At 43.4% G+C, this 19,371-nt stretch overlaps 1 protein-coding gene across 1 annotated transcript in view; it reads left to right on the top strand.

The window, feature by feature from the left end:
• FAM180A (family with sequence similarity 180 member A) overlaps window positions 1–15,865 on the top strand; it is a 28,743-nt gene extending 12,878 nt beyond the window's left edge. The window contains exons 2-3 of the mRNA XM_049821966.1: window positions 13,549–13,649; window positions 14,678–15,865. Coding sequence (XP_049677923.1) covers window positions 13,549–13,649; window positions 14,678–15,019 — 443 coding nt within the window. The 3' untranslated portion in view covers window positions 15,020–15,865. The remainder of the gene's footprint in view (window positions 1–13,548; window positions 13,650–14,677) is intronic.
• Window positions 15,866–19,371: the final 3,506 nt, after the last annotated feature.

Genomic DNA, 19,371 nt, shown 5'->3' with positions numbered 1-19,371 from the left:
TATAAATAGGGGAACAAGTAGTCCCTGCCTTATTTTGTGGCCATGCTAACCATCAATCTACCCCTATAAATGGTTAGTTTGTTGTATTAGTGTGCTCCAATATCTCAGACAATGATTACCTCTTCCCTATAGGCCAAAGACCAGTAATAAAATTCCCCTAGTATGACAAAAGGAAGTCTTATGAAGATGACACAAGACAAATATCAATCACATGTTCAAAACCAGATGATCTCTCTAAGTTTACCTGGGAGATCATCATCACTACCAAGCTGAGGAAGAACTGTCATGCAGAATTATCACACGATGAAATCTAGTTTTCACAAGGAGTGCTTCTCTAGGCACAAGACAACAGATATCAGATTTACCAAAAGATTTTTCATTAGCGGCCTATAATGACAACCCATGGAGTGTATACATGCTGGCAAAAATTTTTCTAAGTAAGCACATTTCATTATGCAAGCGTCAGAGTCTTTGAATTAGTAAGAAGAAAGCCCAAATCCAGGAAAAGATAGGTTGAAGTTTACAGTGTGAATACCACAGCAGCTTATCTAAAGTGCTTCTCCACAGTAATATTGTTTTCTTTACCAGTCCCCACGCAGATGAATTAAATCAAAGAATAAACTCCCAGCTGGTTTTAGTCAGCAACATGCTAGAGGTTTTCACTGGAAATCAAGTCTTCCTCCCTTTCTTCAAATTTATTCTTCCCAAGTTTAGAGCATGAGGTCATTAACATTTTTTCCTTAAATATTTGCTTAGACTATTTTACTGTAACCCAAAATCTATTTTACAAGTTCAGCTCAAAAGAGTCCAGGAGAAGAGAATATATGGTAAGCAAGAATAGCACTGAATCAAATACATGGGACAAACTGGCAGGGTCCTCTTGGGCCGAAGCCATTGAGAGATGGCATCCACAGAGACAGGAACTGCAGCAGCAAAAGATGTCGAGTTTGGAATTTCCACTGATTTTAAGAGCAACTGTCAGTGTTTTGTGCCTTCCAGGTCCCACTCCTCAGAAAACAAGATATTTGGGTTGTTTTGTTGGCTGTAAGATTTCTGTGTGCCTGAATCTAGCCTTCTCTTCCCTCCGATCCCAAGCGTGCCTTTCACAGCACGGGGCTCTCTGTGACCTGGCTGCCCGCAGAGCGGCATCAAAGGGCTGGTGGTGCCAGCTCGGGTCATCTGAGGCCCTCGTCCGCGGTGTCCAGCTGCTTTTAGCAATTTGCAGTACTCAAGGTTCTGGCACGGCTCTCCGTATTTAATGGTGAATCTGGTTGTACGTCAGTCTCAGCTTTAGTTCAGCAGATTGTGAAACCTGAAAGATCTAGGAATAGTCAGATTTTGCGAGCATGCAATAACGAGGAACAGTGGAAAAATGACAGCTTTTTAAAATGGAAATCCCATACGTGTGTTTGTGGAGTGGGGAAGGCAGCTATAAAAAGAATCCGTTTGCGTTCATCCTTCAGATTTCTTTGCTATGTTTCCAGCAATATCACAAAGATTATTTGGCCCACCATTGCATCTGCACACATTGAAATCCACCAATAGATTTTTGTGGATGATTATATTTGAGTTCCATTAACTTTTTGATATTAGTTTCATGCAGATGCACAAATGAACATAATGGGGCCCAGACTTTCACGCAGGGGTGAACTTGGCAGAATAGATGCCTTCTCAGAGTGACCCTCACTCACTGCTCCAGGAGAGACCTGTGGTTCCCCTGTCTCTTACCCAGGGATACAGCAGTTTTTCACCCTTCATGTTCTGCTCAGGTGGTGAAACAGCTGTACCAGTCCAGTTCAGAAACATACCTGAATCCATCTTCAGCTCTGAGTTACTTTCTCAGACTTCTTGTCTTTATCATCGCTGCTAGAAAACATACAATGCTTTGAAAAGGCATTGTCTCCAGAAGTAACTCATTTCCTCACAAAAAAGACTCAGTATCCCCCTGCTTTCTGTTTATTGGACAAGGCTGATTTATGCGCTTTCTCCACCCAGCACATATTCATGTCATTAAGAAAACCAGCAGCAGGTGCTCTGCTATTTGGAGCTCAATGAACAGCTGGAAAGGCAGCTGGGGTTTCCCTGGTTTTGAAGAACAAGTGAAATCCCAGAGCAGAGGAAGCAGAAAGCTGGGGTTTCTGTATTCTCCTCCTAACAATTTATTTCAGCTTGGATGGGGTTTTGAAGGAAAGGGGAAGACAATTCTGGTTCTTTCTAATCTGAGGGAGAATAAATGGTCAATATAATGTTTATTGCTCCTCGGTTTTGAGCTGCGATATTGATAGTGAGTTTGAGGAATAGGTTCTTGTTTCACATGTGCTGCTATATGTGTAAGCAGTTCATACATGAATAAAGTAATAGTTTGTCATCAGTTCAACAACAGTTCCTAGATCCACCTTCAAACACTTGAATTCACTTGTTAGTTGAAACTGTTCACAGATAGCTTAAGTGAATAATTCCAGGGTCCCCATCATTTCTTCTGTTTTTCTTCACCTCAGCTAACAGCTCCATGATCTCAGTGGGACAGTTCCCATAGGATAATTCAGCACAGGAGAATTCAATCAGTGATAACAAGAAACCTTCATTATTTTTCTTAATCTGTAGATCATATGGTCATAGATTTTAAAGTCAGGATGCCCACGTATTTTTTCGATTTGGCCACCTGCACAGAATTTCATGTAGAATTTCAACAGATCCAATGCATCGTGTTCCATTAATGCATGTTTTCTGAAAAGGCAGACAGTTTGAACTGGAAGACATCACGAGGTGGAAATCTGCTAATTCTCTCATTAGCTTGTAGCAGGGCATTGCCATTCTCCCAGATAAAAAGGCAAGGTAATTTCAGAGAGCTCCTAAATCTACATGGTATTGGTTGTTTAGATAAAGCACATGATATTGTTCCTACTCTCTGAACAGTCGTTTTATGGAACTAGTCAATGACAACAGTTAATACTTGGACTGAAGAATCTGAACTGTCATTCATGATAATGAAATAAAATTCATACTGCTTGCTGCTAGGTCTGTGGTTCAAACTGGACCTTTGATTCCTTTCTCACCATCCGGTCTTGGAATAAATTTTAGATATTCTTTGTGCCAGTCGAATTTACTCTGTTAAATATTCAGGGGGATGCAACCATAGAAGGGAAAGAAGTGTTTGGCAGCTAGTGGTCCTGCAGCCGATCCTCACCTTTAGCAGGAGCAATGACTACACCAGTTGATGTGACCATCCACAGAAAGGAGCCCGTGAGCTTGGTGGTTAGATCGAGGGTGTGTAGGCACAAGGAATGGCTTCTGCTAACCAGGGTTGATGTCCGTCCTTACATCATCTGAGAACTGGAATAATCACCAAATGTCCTAAGAGAAGTTGGACCACACTTGCATTGGGAGTTTCTCACATGTAGGAGCACTGCTGGTGTAGCAGCTGTGACGGGGAGTGGGGCAGCTAAAACCTACCAGTCTTTTTTTGGTTTGCTTTTCCCACTGGCTTGGCTCACTGTGTGGCCACACAAAGCGGTGTCGGCACAAAGGGAAGGAGGGAGAGCCTGACCGGGGGCAGGCGTGCCGGGCTGCCCCTTGCAGCTGCAGCTGTGATTAGGTCAGCCTCAGCAAACCCCTAGCTACTCAGTCACCTTTGCCTGCCAGAAAACCAAGGAAGCCAGACTGAAAGTACAACAAAATAGTAAAAAGGCCATTCTTAACTACTGGACGCCTCTCCTCTGTGCTCCGTGTCTCAGCTCTGTGTAAATGTGCGCCTGGGAGGTGGCGCAGGGCTCGAGCCCACCCGTTTGGGCTCTGCGATGTTAACATAAAACCGGCAGAGAACTGGAGAGACAGAGACTTGGTTTTGAAGGGCTTTCCTCTCAGGGCAGCAATAGTATGATGCATAGAACTCTTGGAGCTGCTGCGGCTCTGTCTTTTTCCCGTGAAGCAGAGCTCTGATTTCCATTGCTCTCGCTCCATTGTTCAACAGGAGAGTCATCCACTTTGCTCTGCTCCTAGGGTCCTTCCCACAGCTCTGCACCGGAACACCAACACCCGGCTGTATTTCTTCCCTCCCTTACTCCCTCCCTTCTCTGCTCCTTCCTGGGAGAAATGGAAGTAGATTGGATCATCGTTATATCCCTTCACTTGTTCATTTGTAAGAAACAGTTTCAAATGTGGTTAATTAAGATTGCTTTGTGTCTTCCCCTTGCATAAGGGCTGTTGTGAGCAACACAGATAGGGCAGGAGAGGTGACCCTCCAGCGAAGACAGGGATATAAAGCACTGGTTCATTTCCCAACTCTGCCTGACATTTTCAAATGTTGTCCAAATGTGTTGCCAAAATTGCTTATTGCCTCTGTGTTAAACCTGTGGAACAGGGTTGATATTTCCTTTCTTTATTGCTGTCTTTCACTTATATAGTGTACCAGTTCCTGGTAATATGGCAGCAAAATGAAGGCTAACAATATGTTTCACTTACTTCTCCTTTCCTTCAGTTTCTCTGCGTGCATTTTTTCTCTCCACGCCTTCTGCAGCAACTTTACTCCAGCACGTTAAAGGTCTCTTGGCTGACTGCATCTTTTTTGTGAGCATAAATAATTCCAAGTGGGGACCGTCTCCTTATGACCAAGGGAAGAATAAATAACACGGCATACATTGCTCCAGGCTGGAAACAGGTGAAAATCCTGCATAATGGAAATTCCATCTGAGGGAATAAATTCTCAGACCATTTTAGTTGGTTGATGCTAGTCATATCTTTGAAACCATTTTGCTTAAATCATAGAGGAAAAAAATATCCTCTGCCTCTCACAAACACAGGTTCAGATGCACCATTTCCTTCTCTAGCAATATCCATTTCTGTAAACATAAAGGATTTTTGGTCTTTTGAAATACACCTTTGTATTTCTTACTTATGCCAAGTAGCTAGAAAGGCTATTACCACTCTAGAAACTCTTTATATAGAAACTCTGTTGCATGTTAATCTAATCTAACACTTCTCAGGACATTTATGAAGTGCAGAAGTGCAGGTTGGAGCAGGTTCTGTTTTATGGAACTGAGACACCCTTTCAGAATATGTGTGTTTCTTAAAAAGGAGATAAATTAATAAAAGGTAACTTTGAAAAAACTGATTATGTGATGAACTAAGGGATTGAATACAATCTGTTATTAAGTGTTTTAAACTGATTTTTTTTTTCTAAGAACAGTGTTGCCCGTTGCCAGCTTTTGTAGGGAGATCTACTTCCTACATCCTTACTGACAAAACTTAGACTTTCAGGGTGGAGCTTTTTTCTTTTAACCATTCTTTTTATAATTACAGAAGAAACAAATGTCTATTCTCACTTTTAGCCAACAGGCAGGAATAAAGAGAGACCATTGCTGCTATTAATTTCAGTCTTAGGAGCTAAGATAGCAAGGATATGGAGCTGAAAGTAAAACGAGGCAAATTCTCTTGGTAGCTGCTTTTAAAAATGTGCTAGTTCATGTTGGTTTGTAATTAAAATGTCTTCTCCACCTCACTGCTGTGTTCTCCTAAGGGGCATTGGGATTTAATCTCCCAATAATGGAGATTTAAATGTATTAAAGTTGGAATGCACAAGCCTTTGCATTGCACTTGTTGTCATGGGAGCTACTTATGTGACTAACTGCAATTCCAGATACAAATTTCAGAAGCTAGCCTATAGCACTGCAATGTTTTCCCTTTGTCTTTCTAGGTTTTTGTGTGTATTTCCCTTACTTTATTCCTCTTATTCTTCCTCCAGCTTCCCGCTCTTTCCATTTCTCCTGTGCTAGGGCAAAGTGTTCAATCATTTCTAATACAGCAGTTTTGATACCAAAAAGCAAAAAGTCAGGAAGCATAGAGGAGCTCTGCCTGAGCGCACTCTGTTGCAGGGCTGACCAGCCAAAGCTCGGGTTCTGCTCTGGCAGCGATTGCATGTCCAGGGCAGTGTAAACACCTTGCAGATCGTGAGCACGCATCCTTCTGGGGGTGAGGCAACTGCAGGACAAGAAGTAAAGAAGGATGGGATTACCATGCATAAAACCTGTTCATTGCTTATTAACACTGCTGGTTTTGTGATTTACATTACTACTTTCACTGCCCACCACGCACCTCTCATAGGTCAACACCACTTCACGCTGGAGGAAGCAATGCTTCTGGTACCAAGATCTACTGCAGGCACAAAGCAGATGAAAGGCTCAAGGCAGCAAAATATTGAGTGACTTTGATTGGCTGCGGGATGGTAAGGACAGGTATTTCACAGCTAGCCTGAGGCAGTAAATTGGGGATAGTGAATTATTGCTCTAGCAATGGAGAAACTCAGCATAAGGACCCACTAAAGAGTCAACTGAGAGAAAACTCTTTACATATAAAATATATTTCTGGTCTGATTGTAAACCCTCATAAACAAGGTGATCAAAGAGGAACAAAAAGCCTTTATCAAGGGTATGCAAACTTTGACACTCATGTCCTTTTCTCTTCTGCAGTGCATGGTCAAGGAGAAATGTAGACACCGAGTTCAAAACAATGCTTCCCATACAACGTTAAAGAAAACCCTCTTGTGAGCGTTTCAGGCATCTGCCCTGAGATCCAAAGCAACAATGGCTTCTAGGAACTGCCCAGCAGTCTCTGCAACAAAATAGGTCCAGCCAGCCTAGATCACTCATAATTTTGCACAGCATTATAACGGCTGCTGTGTCTGCCTATACAATCACCTTGTAGACAGCACTGAGTTCATTTGCTTTAGCAAATGCTTGAATTTATCTTGAAGAATCATATCCATCTTTCAAAGAATTCAGTGCTAGTGAGAAAATCTGCTATCAGGTTATCAACAAATGTCTTGACAGGAGCATCTGGCTGTTCTGGGATCCATTTAGTGCAAATTCCAGGCAGGGTAGAGAAAAATGTCATGACACAAGGAAAACTTCCAGCTCACTCACTAGTGGAACCAGAATATGCTCCCGGCTGACTAACAGCAAGCTTAGAAGGGTTATCCATTTGGCCCAGGAGATGGCTTTTTTTGACTCTTGCAGGAGCTGGCATAAAAAAAAAGGCTGAGCATGGCCATGGATTTTTTTATTTGCTTTTCTAGCCATGTGATGTTTAGGCTAAGGAAAAACTCACACCACTGGAGTATAATTCAAATGCTGTTTTCTTTGGGCTTGTTGTAAGACAGAACAAAACAACAATAGCCAAGGAATTTATAAAAAAATATTTTACATACTTTACCGTGCCTTCATAAACAATAACCTATAAAGTTTTACATTTTCCTTTCCTTTCCTTTCGGGGTCAGTACGCATATTTGTTTCCACGCACAAATGCACTCACAGCACTGAACAACTACTTTGTAGTAAATACTTTTATTCCCTGCTTTACCAATAAGATAAAGCCAAGCAGGGAGAAATTGCTGTCATTATAATTTGGGATGCATTAACTTCTTTTTATTGAGGTCTACGAGTCCTGACTTCAAAAGCTTTGAGCAGGAAAGGGAAACTTTTGCTGTGATGGATCAAGCTGGATGTACTGCTGAGCTTGTAGCAGTTACTGCTACGGGGTGGTTGTGAGCTTGCAGTAAAAAGACGGTTGTGGTGGTCTGAGAGGATATCGTTTTGCAGAGCCCTATTATTCCCTGTTACAACTCCTGGTGAATACATAAAGGAGTTTCAGAGATCGCTTTTCCTTTTCAGGTCCATCTCTGAACAGGAACTGCTGCTGCCTGTGCAACCGCTCCCTGCCTTGCACTCCCAGAAATAGGGGACTGGTCCCAGGAAGCCAGTGATGTCGAAAGAAATTATTTTCATGAGTTTCTTTAAAGTCAGGCCCCAGTAATCTAAGACATGAGGACACAACTGGCAGCCTGCTGACTGAATTTGGCTTATAGGACAACTCCAGCTGAGCCACTACCTTTCCCTACGCCAACAGGCAGTCCTCCTTTGCTTAGCTTGCAGGAAGTCAGGAGTTTTGGCCCCAAACTCCTCCTTGTTCCTCTGCCCCTCCTATCCTTCATGAAAGGAGTCCCACTGAAGCAATGAGGTAGCCTTTTTGCGTGCCCCTGAAGTCAATCAAAATCATTCCTACTGAGTCATGACCCCAGTTAAACTGAGTTCACATCCTGGAGCCCCGGGGAGCTGTACGTGCTTTGGAGCAATGGCCTGCATAGGGCCTGATTCATGTTCTTGGCTTCATACCTTTTCACAGGAGAAGAAAAGGGCATCGACGATGCACAAATAATTGAGCACTACTGCAGCTATGCTCTGTACTTATTGAGCAAACACACCACAGGCAGCAACTGGGAAATCATGAGCAAGAGTGTGAACTGGAAAGCAAAACTAAACATCTGTACCCCCGCCCCCCGTGAAACTGCATGGAAAACCTGGGAGAGGATCATAAATGTTTGTCATGTGGCTAATGAGGTCCAGAAAATTCTGGCACAGTTCTTAAGAAAGATGAAAGCATCTTTAAAATAAAGGCTATTGTCAGCCTCAAATGTGACATTATATTTAAACCATAAAGAAATTCCTAAGCTGGCATGAGCTAAATAGTTAGAAGCAGGCCAATGAGTTGGCAAACATGGCTGCAGCTTTTGTTTAAAAACCCAGGTAGTCCTTAAGGAGAAGTGGAGTTGAATCGACAGAGCTGTAGGAGACTGGATGGACTCCTGCAGTGAGCAGTGCCAAAACCAGGGACTACTGTACCACATTTTGACAGGCACTTTTAGCCACCTGTCGTGGTTTAACCCCAGCCGGCAACTAAGCCCCACACAGCCGCTCGCTCACACCCCTCCGATGGGACTGGGGAGAGAATCGGAAGAGTAAAAATGAGAAAACTCATTTATGACTCATGCCATGAAGACAGTTCAATAAGTAAAGCAAAAGCCGCACGAACAAGCAAAACAAACCAAGGAATCCATTCCCCACTTCCCACGGGCAGGCAGGTGTTCAGCCATCTCCAGGACAGCAGGGCTCCAGCACGCCTAACGGGGACTTGGCAAGACAAACGCCATCGCTCTGAAAGTCCCCCCCTTCCTTCTTCTTCCCCAGGTTTATATGCTGAGCATGACGTCCTGCGGTCTGGGGTATCCCTTGGGTCAGTCGGGGTCAGCTGTCCCGGCTGTGTCCCCTCCCAACCCCTTGTGCCCCCCCAGGCTCCTCGCTGGTGGGGTGGGGTGAGGAGCAGAAAAGCCCTTGGCTCTGGGTGAGCACTGCTCAGCAGCAACAAAAACATCCCTGCATTATCATCACTCTTTGCAGCATAAATCCCAAACACAGCCCCATACTAGCTACTGGGAAGACAATTCACCCTATCCCAGCCAAAACCAGCACAGCGCCCTTAGGACTAGACTTGTTGGCTGCCCACCATCCTGAGGCACAGGCAGTGGTGAGCTCCAGGGCACAGGGTGAGGCCCTTCAGGGTCGGGCGGGCGGGCTGGGAGCGGGTGGCTGCACGCAGGGACACTGGTCCCATCCACCTCCAGCCCTGAGGCCTCAATGGGCAGGGAGGGAGGTCAGATCCGGGAGCACTCCTAAGCCCCCTTTGAAGAAGGGCTTTGGAAGAGGATGAGCCTGGTAGTATACAGCTATATAATAGAAAATGCTTTCAGTAAGGATAATCAAAACCTTATTTTTCCTACCTCATCTCTGTGGATCATAAGCTTTTTGTTATGTGACTGTTCAGCCCTTAGGACAGAAGTACCCACTCCATTGGAGATGTCTCGACACATTTGTAACAGAGGTAAAAATAAATCAATAGGAGTCTTTCCACCAACTTCAGAGATTACAGGGTTGGGCTTTCTCTGTTGATACTGATTAGGGATCTCTGCTCCCCAGACATTCACGGCTACTGCAATTGAAATTAATTGGCTCCAATGTCAACATAAAATAATGCACATTGCTCTGCATCTTCCTACAAAATAATTGCTTGATAACTTTACAGGGAACTCCCTGGGGGAAGAAAATAGTAAAGAGATGGCAAGTCACGGTAATATTCCTCTGCTGTTCTTTGATACAGCCCAACTAACTCATGTCAGGGACGGAAGTAAATGCAGGAAGAAATCAAGTCAGCAGAAAAGTTTCAAGTGGAATTTGCAATCAGTAAATGCAGAAACTGGCTGCAAACCTTTCTCTGTCTCAGCTTTTGTGCTTAACTTACATGTGTGTTAAGTCAGTGTAATGAAAATCAGAGACTGCTTGCCTAAATGCTCACACAGTCTTGGAGGAACTCATGAATTCATGGAGAGGACTGTGGAGGGAGTGATGGTGGAAGGATTTGAAGACTGCGCAGGAAGAGAAAGGGAAGGGCTGAAATAAAATGTGGATCAGGAAAATCAGATCACCATGACAAATACAGATGAGCTCTGAAAGAGGTTCTGAGTAGAGTCTCTAAGAACTGTAACAAAGTTTGATATGTTTTGGGAACAAGATAATGAGATCAGGGAGTCAGTGCTAGCCCAGTCCCCACAGAGGATCGCATGCCTCTGATATGCATACAAAGTCCTTTCTCACAATATGTAAGATGTGAGGAAGAAATTCTTCACTGTGAGGGTGGTGTGGCAGTGGAACATGTTGCCCAGAGAGGCTGTGGATGCCCCATCCCTGGCAGCGTTCAAGGCCAGGTTGGATGGGGCTTTTAGCAACCTGGTCTAGTGGAAGGTTGGAACTAGATGATCTTTAAGGTCCCTTCCAACCCAAACCATTGTATGATTCTATATAGCAGCTCAGGCTTTTGCCCTTTTGAATCTTCTAACCTAATCCATGTTAACCTGGGAACAGCTGAGTAGGAAACCCCAGCTGCTTTCTGAGGTGTTACCTGTGATTCAGCAAGCGGGTCAGTACTAAATTGATAATATGGCATTCGTTTTTGTGCGAGTCCGTCACTCAGGCTTTTCTGGGTGAGTGGTGATGGGCTGAATCTGATGACTCCTAGCTCATCTCCATGGTGGGAATCTGCACTTGGCCTGAAAACTAAAAGCAATGGGTGAGATGACAATAAACACGACAGCATTGAAGCAAGATGCCGCAGACACCTTTTCCATGGCTCAGGGAATATTTGAGATGTAAACCATCTGCATATGTAGTGGTACTCTGCACTCTGAGGCTGTTTCCACTGAAAGGGCATCTAAAAGGCATAAAAATGAATCGTCATCATTATGGACTGGATTTCTGCCAGCTGCTTAGTAATTAGAGTTTTAATTGCCCAGTAATAAAAGTTTTAATTACTCAGCAATTAGTGCTTGAAGTTTCAAGTGCTTCACATGCACTCAGTTGCATTCTCAAATTGCCGAGAGCAAAAGATGGAATAGCTCCAGTGTGTCTCAGCACAGCTCTGAGCAAGAGGGGTGAACATCAGTGATGGAGCAGCAGCAGAAAATGGGTATAGCCCAATTTCCAGTGGTCAGCCAGGCAAACACTCTTGCAGAGCAGAACCTGCAGGCAGCTTGTGACCTTTCCCAAACTCACCACCTCTTCAGCTGGGCCAGACAAGATGCTCGGGTGGTAAAGGCATCGTGCTGGGGAAAGGCTACTGCAGAGACAAAGTCCTTTTCAACAGCTCTGTTCTTTTACTTGGTACATTCATTCCTTCAGGCTTTTAGTCACACACCCTGCAAGTACTATTCAGTTATTTAAACAAGTTTTAATCTAAACTTACATGGATCCAATAGGAAGCACCTAGCTCTGTAAGTGTCTTATCAAAATGCCTGAAACCCATTCCTGCAGGATGCATTTACAGTTAGTAGTATCCAGCTGCAGGATGTTTATTGCAATTCAACAAAATATTTTACCTATACTATATTCCCTAGCTAATTCAAGGCCAAAATACCCTTTGCTGGGTCAAGCATGAATTACTTCATACCCAGTATTATCCTAATTAATTTTCCTTATGCTAGATAGTAAAGGTCCTAATTAACACAATCTCTGAGGGCCTGGTTTCTTTCTTCTTGCCTTGCTAGAACTTAAATATCATTAACAAGTCAAACTTTAACAAAGTCAACAGTTGGCAACAGCCCAGGAAACAGGATTGCATTTAGGCTACAGAGTCTAGAAGAAACTGCATATTTGTGATCTGCTTGGGTAATCAAAAAGGGAAATTGTCTGAGGAACCATGTAGTCAGGGACAACTTTTCCATAAAATAATTACAGTTGCTCCAGCTTTTTTTGCATGCCCAGAAGAGAGAGCTTTAAGTGACATTCAGGTTTCCTACAGGCAGCATGCAAAACCCATCACAAGAACTTGGGCAAAACAAGACAAAATTGATCTAGTAAAAATATTTCATGGAAAAAAATCTGGTAGAGAGAGGGTAGGATGAAACTTTTCAGAAATTCAAAGCAAGCTGCATGTTCTGTTAAATGTCACTTGTAATCGTAGAACTCTAAACTTGGGGGGGGGGGGGGGTGTCATAATGCCTTTCAAAAGGTGCTTTTTTTCCCCCTTTTTTTTAACTAGTTTCAAAATTTATCTATTAGCAAACAACAGTTAAAGTCAAGAAGTGAAGTTTATGAGGAAATGCACTGATAGTCACATAAGCACAGCTTTAAATAAACCTTCCTGTTCCTGAGTATTAGAAAAAAAGCCAACAAATCCAAACCATGGTTACCTAAACTTCAACATCTAAAACATACACACATAACATTAAACAAAACAGTTTTTCCTCTCTGCTCTGAAAAGAACTTACACCTTTTAGTAGCACCTAGTTATGGGGTTAGTAACTCAAAGCATTTAGGTGGTCTGTAATGTAGCATGAGATGTTTTCTATACTCTGGACTGTACAGGTCATTGATCCCGCAAATGCTCTACCTCACTGGGGTGCTGAGTTCAGGGGCTGTACGTCTGTTTTCTGTCTCATTTCCCTGAGACAATATCTGTAGTACACTTCATAGTGGCGAATAAATACCTGATCATAGCAGACTTTGTTGTTTGTAGCTAAAACACTGTGAAGTATTAAAGTCATGATAAATTGGGATTCACCTCATTGAATGTACCTGTCTTGTCTAAGCTGGTAACAGGCTCAATGAACAGACAAAGCCATCTCCAAAGGGCGAGTCCCTCCTTCCAGACATCTATGCCCAGGACAGATAAGGTGATCTACCCTCTGGAGGAGCTGTCTCTGTCAACTAAGGAGACATCAACATTTAGATGGCTGAAACCAGGACAAATGTAGGGTCTTAGAAGTGTGACAGTAGAAGAATGGCCTGAAGAAAGTAGGCTTTGTTGAGGGTCGGTATTGATTTCCCCTTGCAGAGCCAGGAGAAGAACATATATTTCAGGCAATGTTGATGTTGCATTTGTCATTATTATTCCTTACACCGTGTCTGCAGCTCAGAGTTGCAGGCCTGCACTATAAACCACTCTGTGTTAGAGGCTGTATAGATACAGGACAAACAGCTAACCTCCAACCCTAGTAGATTATAGTCAAAGCAGTCCATGCCACCCATTTTATTTACAGTGAGAAATCATACTGTACAGTAAGTCTTCGCAACAGGCAGTTCTTTGGTTGAATTTACCATTGAAAAGTGTTTCCTCTTTTCAGTGTTTGCCACCCTGTGGAACTTCTCTTTTCCTGTTATTGTTTTCCAGCTATGCTTTTCCCATCTGCCCAGCGATTCAAGAGGTCCTCGGCTGCCTTCCTTAACCCAGTGCTACAAAACTCGCTGGAAGATGTCGTCCTGCTTTATGAGGTTCAGTATATGGGAGCAGATGGTACTTCAAGCTCTAACCAAGACTGGGGTCACTGTCCATACTGGGGTTATCCATTCTCTGTTTTCATGTCACTTGTACTCATCCCAGCAGCAAATCCATTGCTGACTATGTAATAGCTCACCAGAAAGGAGGGAACAGACATATATATTACAAACTCAGCTCTTTCAGCACTTAAGCAGGCAGCAGTTGCCTGCAGTACCTCAAATGTGGGTTCTAGCTCACTGACAGGCAAAATGAAAACCAGAGCAAAAGCCTTTCCACTGAAAGCAACTTTCTTCCAGAACAGTTACACATTAAAAACACAATGCATTTAAATTCTTTGGTCTAAGTCTCAGTCCCAAATTATTTGTTCAAATCATTAAAGCCACGAGTATCAGTCATTGCAAAGTAATCTCAAGGGCATGACTGTTTCACTTCAGAATGATTCCGGTCCCCTCTTTCATAGCAGTGGCAACTGCAGATGTAACACGCAGCCTGGAACAGCGTCATATGGTTAGCTAAGGGAAAGTGGCCCACCTGAAGAAGGTACATGGGTCAAATCTATCTAACCCACACTTTGAGAAACTGGGATTGGATGTCCAAACAGGGCAGATGGGCTGGGACGCGGAGCTAGGCCACCACTGCTAGCCCTGGCAGGGTAAATGGCCTTTCCCAGCTGCGCTGCTGCCTCCACCTCTCTAATCCCCATGTGGCACCAGCGGCCACCCATGCCTGTTTTGGATAAAGAAGACTACCTGCCCTTTCCTTTTCCTCTCTCCTTTTCCCATAGCCTGGCTCTAGTTTTCCCAGGTAGTCCTGGAACACGGACACAGAACTCCTGGAACACAGGAGTCCAACTTTCTGTTGGAGACTTTCTGGTCTGCCCCACCTCCAGCCAGTGCACTGAGAGTTTTGTCTCCATTTGACCTCAAGTAAAGACCTAAGGACATGTTGTTAATTCACATTTACTCTGCCTAGAGTCTCTTGGAGAAGATAAATAGCTTTCTGTGTTCTGATTTTGTACCAGTTTCTTTTAGCTGAGCTTGACATTGACAAAGGTCAGAGGATCTCCATCAAAGATGAGGAGCTCGCTTCACTGAGGAAGGCTGCCGAGTTTGACACCATCTGCAATGAGATTATTCCCAAGAGCATCACAGAGATCCGCAGGCTGACTAGCAGGCTGTCTTCCTACCCAAGGGTCCTCAAGAAAGAAGACTTTGAAAGGACAGTGCTGACCATGGTCTATACGGCCTACAGGGCCGCTCAGTCCCGGGGGCACCAGAGAGACACTTGGGCTGAATCCTTTGTCAATCTTTACAAAGCCCTGAAGCACGACTTGTTGTTCCCATACAACAAAGAGCCATCATAGTGGGAGACTTGATGCAACGGCAGCTCAGCCACCTCGTCTGGTTCATAAGGGACACATGTAGCACGTCCACCACTTTATTCTGTAAAGAGTTTAATAGCCTGCTTCATGAAAGATTATTTGTTTTCTAGCTCCCTCTTGTGGAATCCACTTTGTAGTTCCATGTTAAATGGGGAAAAATGTTATCGTCAGTCCTGGGAATTTGATTTTTGTGCTGGCTTGGAGGCACACTTTGTGACAGGCAAAGAAGGGAGTCTGCTGTAGGCCCCAGACAGACATGCCCTTGTTTATCCTGTGGGTTTCGTATAAGCAATACATAAGTATACTATGCTTATGCTCACATACCTATGTGTATGTGCTGGAGAATGCTGCTTTCCTGGCTAGGGAAACATGTTCATATTTTGGCTGGCCAGTAAAAGAATATTATAAAGAGATGCAAAGGCCCTCTGTAAAAGAAAGAGGTTTCATAACTGTCAGCCTTCAGAAATTACGCCACATATTATTCATTCCAAATATTCCTGTAAATAAGCACTGTCTGATGCACTTCATTTGGCTAAGCCAGTTTTTAATCACAAGAACATTTGCCGAAGACAAAGGGCATTGTGAACACCAGCAGCAAACGATGCCTGTGAACATATTCCCTGCTTCCTAGAGCTGCCTTCCCAAATAGTCTGCAATGAATCTTTCATTATTTACACATGACTTTGCTTCTGCTCCTTGTTTTTTGAAGGGAACATGGATTTGTCCTCAGCAGAGTCAAAGGCAAGACGAAGGCCCTGTTTAATTTAACAATGACACATTTTTCCTGGTTCTATCACTTGAACGTAGGTCATCTAAACCCATGCTTCACAATGCCCCTGAGGCAAGGGAGGAAGGTGCATTAAAACATACCTGGTGCTGAATTTAGCAGTGTGGCTCATTTTTGATGGTAAATTATATATTAATTTGTGTGTGTGTGTGTGTGTGTGTGTGTATGTTCATCCATGTGTGCGCATGTAAGTGCTGAGTACATGGGAGAATCCTAAATTGTTCAGTCAGGGAACAACTGCATCTGACCACTTAGCAGAAAAGGCCATTCACCAACCCAGTGGTGGGAATTATGAATTTGGAAGCAGTGGAAAAGCAGTACTTGTTTACAGCAAAAATTGTTTTTAGAACTAGTGCAACTGATTATTATAAACTGCAAAATAATCATGGACAGAAAATGGACAGAAAAAGGAGAAATATCTTGTCAGATAGATGACTAGCAATGAAAAATAGAAACTCTTCTAAAGCAAATCCCCTAATTTTTGTGAACAAGTTATACAAACTCTGTTTCTCTATTGATATTAGAGATGTTTCTACTTTCAGAGCCCAGGAAAACAGCTGAACATTTATTTCATCCTTTCATACCAGCATTCTCTATCTCTCCGTTTGCATTATACCTTAAGGAGACAGGGCCAAATCACAAATCCCTGAGGCTGTAAAAGAGAATTGAGGATTCCAGCCCCAGTAATGAATCACGTTTAACTGCTTTTGCATTACTTGAACAAAAGGAATGAACTTTTCTGTGTCCCTTAACAGGGATACTCTGAGGACTGGAGCTGAAAAAAAAAAAATCCATCCAGCACCACCTTGCTGCAGCAACCGACAAATAGTGCAAGCAGTCAGAGCACGAGGGGTTTGGCAATCACCCGTGGGAATGCGGAACCACAGCAGCCTTGGGGCAGGCTGGCAACAGCATAAGCAGCTGAACAAAGGGCTTATAAAAACCAGAGTCAGTCTTGTTTCTCCCAGCAGTTTCTGTATGTGCATGCATGAGTGTGCTTGTTTGCATTTAGACGCACGTATGTGTAGGTGCACTTTTATACCTGAAGATCTTTGTTGGCTATCCTCAAAGCCTTGCTGCCATATGGCAGAGAAAACTGAAAACCTCAACGACAAAGCTATGAGCCACAAGCATCTCCGTCTCCTCTACTTGTACACACAGCTCAGCACCCACAAAGCGGCCTTGCGCTGACGTCCACGTGCCCTTTAAGCCTTCAGCTTTAACACTGGTGATCTGCTTGTGTTTTCTTCCCACACCACGCTTTACAAACATATGGAGGGGAAATGCCATGGAACGCACTCCTGCCTTTCCAGCTCTGCTTCTTGGCTCCCCGAAGCACCACTTGCAGGAAGAGCCTGGAACCAGGGCAATTCATAAATTCCTCACGGCCAGTGACTCCAAGTCTGCAAAGAGCGAGCACCACAGCAAGTATTAATTGCTAGCAGTCACCATCCAGAGAAATACCTCCCAGCCACTCTCCTCACCCCCCAACAGGACTGTCCAGCAGTCAGAGTTTACTCATCAGTAAGTATCCCATAGAAAATAATTACAGATAATTTTGCATATCTGATCATTCCCTATGGCATACGTACCTTACTGTACCTTACAAATTGGTAACTGAAACCTTTATCTCCTCAACAGAAAATAAAGTTTTTGCTGAGTTTGTGTCCCTCCTCCCATTACTGTGTGTAGTGTAGGGAAAAGCTGTATTTCTTGGGAATGTGCTTGGACTGCCCAGGTTAATTTAACAGAGACTATCAATGTAATAATAAAAATATTCTACATAAATCTAATTGGTTTTGCACTGTATTGATTTCAGCAGCAGATTTACTGTTTTGCAACTTGCAGCATGAGTGACTGGTTATCTTGGACTGTGAAACTCCTCATGGGAGCAATGGTACAGGAGAGAAGAGGGAACAGCCCTTTCCTCTGACAAGTAGGAGGAGGAGGAGGTAATAAATAGGAATGAGAGTGTCTCCTTTTTCCAGAGTTCAGGTGGGAAGGAGCACTCTGCCTCAGGGCAGCTCTTTGGGCTTAGGGCAGCTTCCCTCCCTCAGTATTGCTTAAGATGCAGGTGTAGGTTGCCTGCTCCCTAGCTCAGTTTGCATCTCATCATGTCAGACTGAGTCATGTTTATATACAGTCCTTCTCTCATGGGTTAAAGAGCCATGGCCTCTAAAGGGCACCTTTTATCCACCCTTTGACCTTACAGATCATTAAAAAAAGTGAAACAAAGCATAGATTTTTTTCATTTAAAATAAAACATTTTTACATTTTTTGAGTATTTTAGACATTGTTTTCGTTTCTCTGAAACAACTGACAAAACAGATATAAGACACAGGGCAAATGGGTGTCTGTCGACAGGTCGTATATACAACCAGCCAATGGATTCAGTACTAAATCACCAGTACTTTCTGCCCCACAAAGAGCATTAATAACAGAAGACTTGTAGAAATGTTTCTCCCCTAGAAGAATAGAGTAGAAAGCTGTCGTGGTTTAACCCCAGCCAGCAACTAAGCCCCACGCAGCCGCTCACTCACTTCCCCCCCACCCAGTGGTATCTGGGAGAGAATCGGAAGGAAAAAGGTAAAACTCGTGGGCTGAGATAAGAACAGTTTAAGAGAACAGAAAGGAAGAAACAAATAATGACAATAGTAACATTAATAAAATTACTTATAATAATAATAAAAGGACTGAAATATACAAAACAAGTGATGCACAATGCAATTGCTCACCACTCACAAACTGATGCCCAGTTAGTTCCCCAGCAGCGATCCCCCCCGGCCAACTCCTCCCAGTTTATATACTGGGCATGACATCACCTGGTCTGGAATACCCCTTTGGCCAGTTTGGATCAGCTGTCCTGGCCGTGTCCCCTCCCAACTTCTTGCGCCCCTCCAGCCTTCTTGCTGGCTGGGCATGAGAAGCTGAAAAATCCTTGACTTTAGACTAAACACTACTGAGCAACAACTGAAAACATCAGTGTGTTATCAACATTCTTCTCATACTGAATCCAAAACACAGCACTATACCAGCTACTAGAAAGAAAATTAACTATCATCTCAGCTGAAACCAGGACAAAAGCCTCAAAATTCTCAGTCTGAGTCTGAATCCTACTGTTACTAAAGGCACATGAGCCAGTACAGAGTTCAGCCCATGCCTTACGAATAAGTGGTGTTCATGGATCAGGATGGAAGAAACATGAAAGACAAAAGATGCTGTCTAGAAAACAATGATTGTTTATTTGTCGTCAGTACTGGGACCTTGAAACAATAACAGACTGTTCAGCAACTAAAAAAGGTCTTTTTGTCCATTTGTGTGCATGTCAAAAAAAAGGAGGCTGCTGATTTTCTCAAAGGTTCTGACTGGGTTTTGGATAATGGGTGGAGCAACTATTACCGTCCACAGTCCTTATTGGTGAATTAAAGTTGCGTGAAGCTTTTTAACAAGTTTTCATCTTGAGACCAAGTATAATCTGTGTTGGAATTGCCTGTGAATTCCAAGCTCAGGGTGAAAGTAGGGTAAAGGTAGATACAAAGAAGCCAAA

Source organism: Accipiter gentilis, chromosome 18, assembly GCF_929443795.1.
Source record: "Accipiter gentilis chromosome 18, bAccGen1.1, whole genome shotgun sequence".
Classification (NCBI taxonomy): domain Eukaryota; kingdom Metazoa; phylum Chordata; class Aves; order Accipitriformes; family Accipitridae; genus Astur; species Astur gentilis.
The sequence above is the reverse complement of the archived record's forward strand: the minus strand, read 5'-3'. Positions and strand labels throughout refer to the sequence as shown.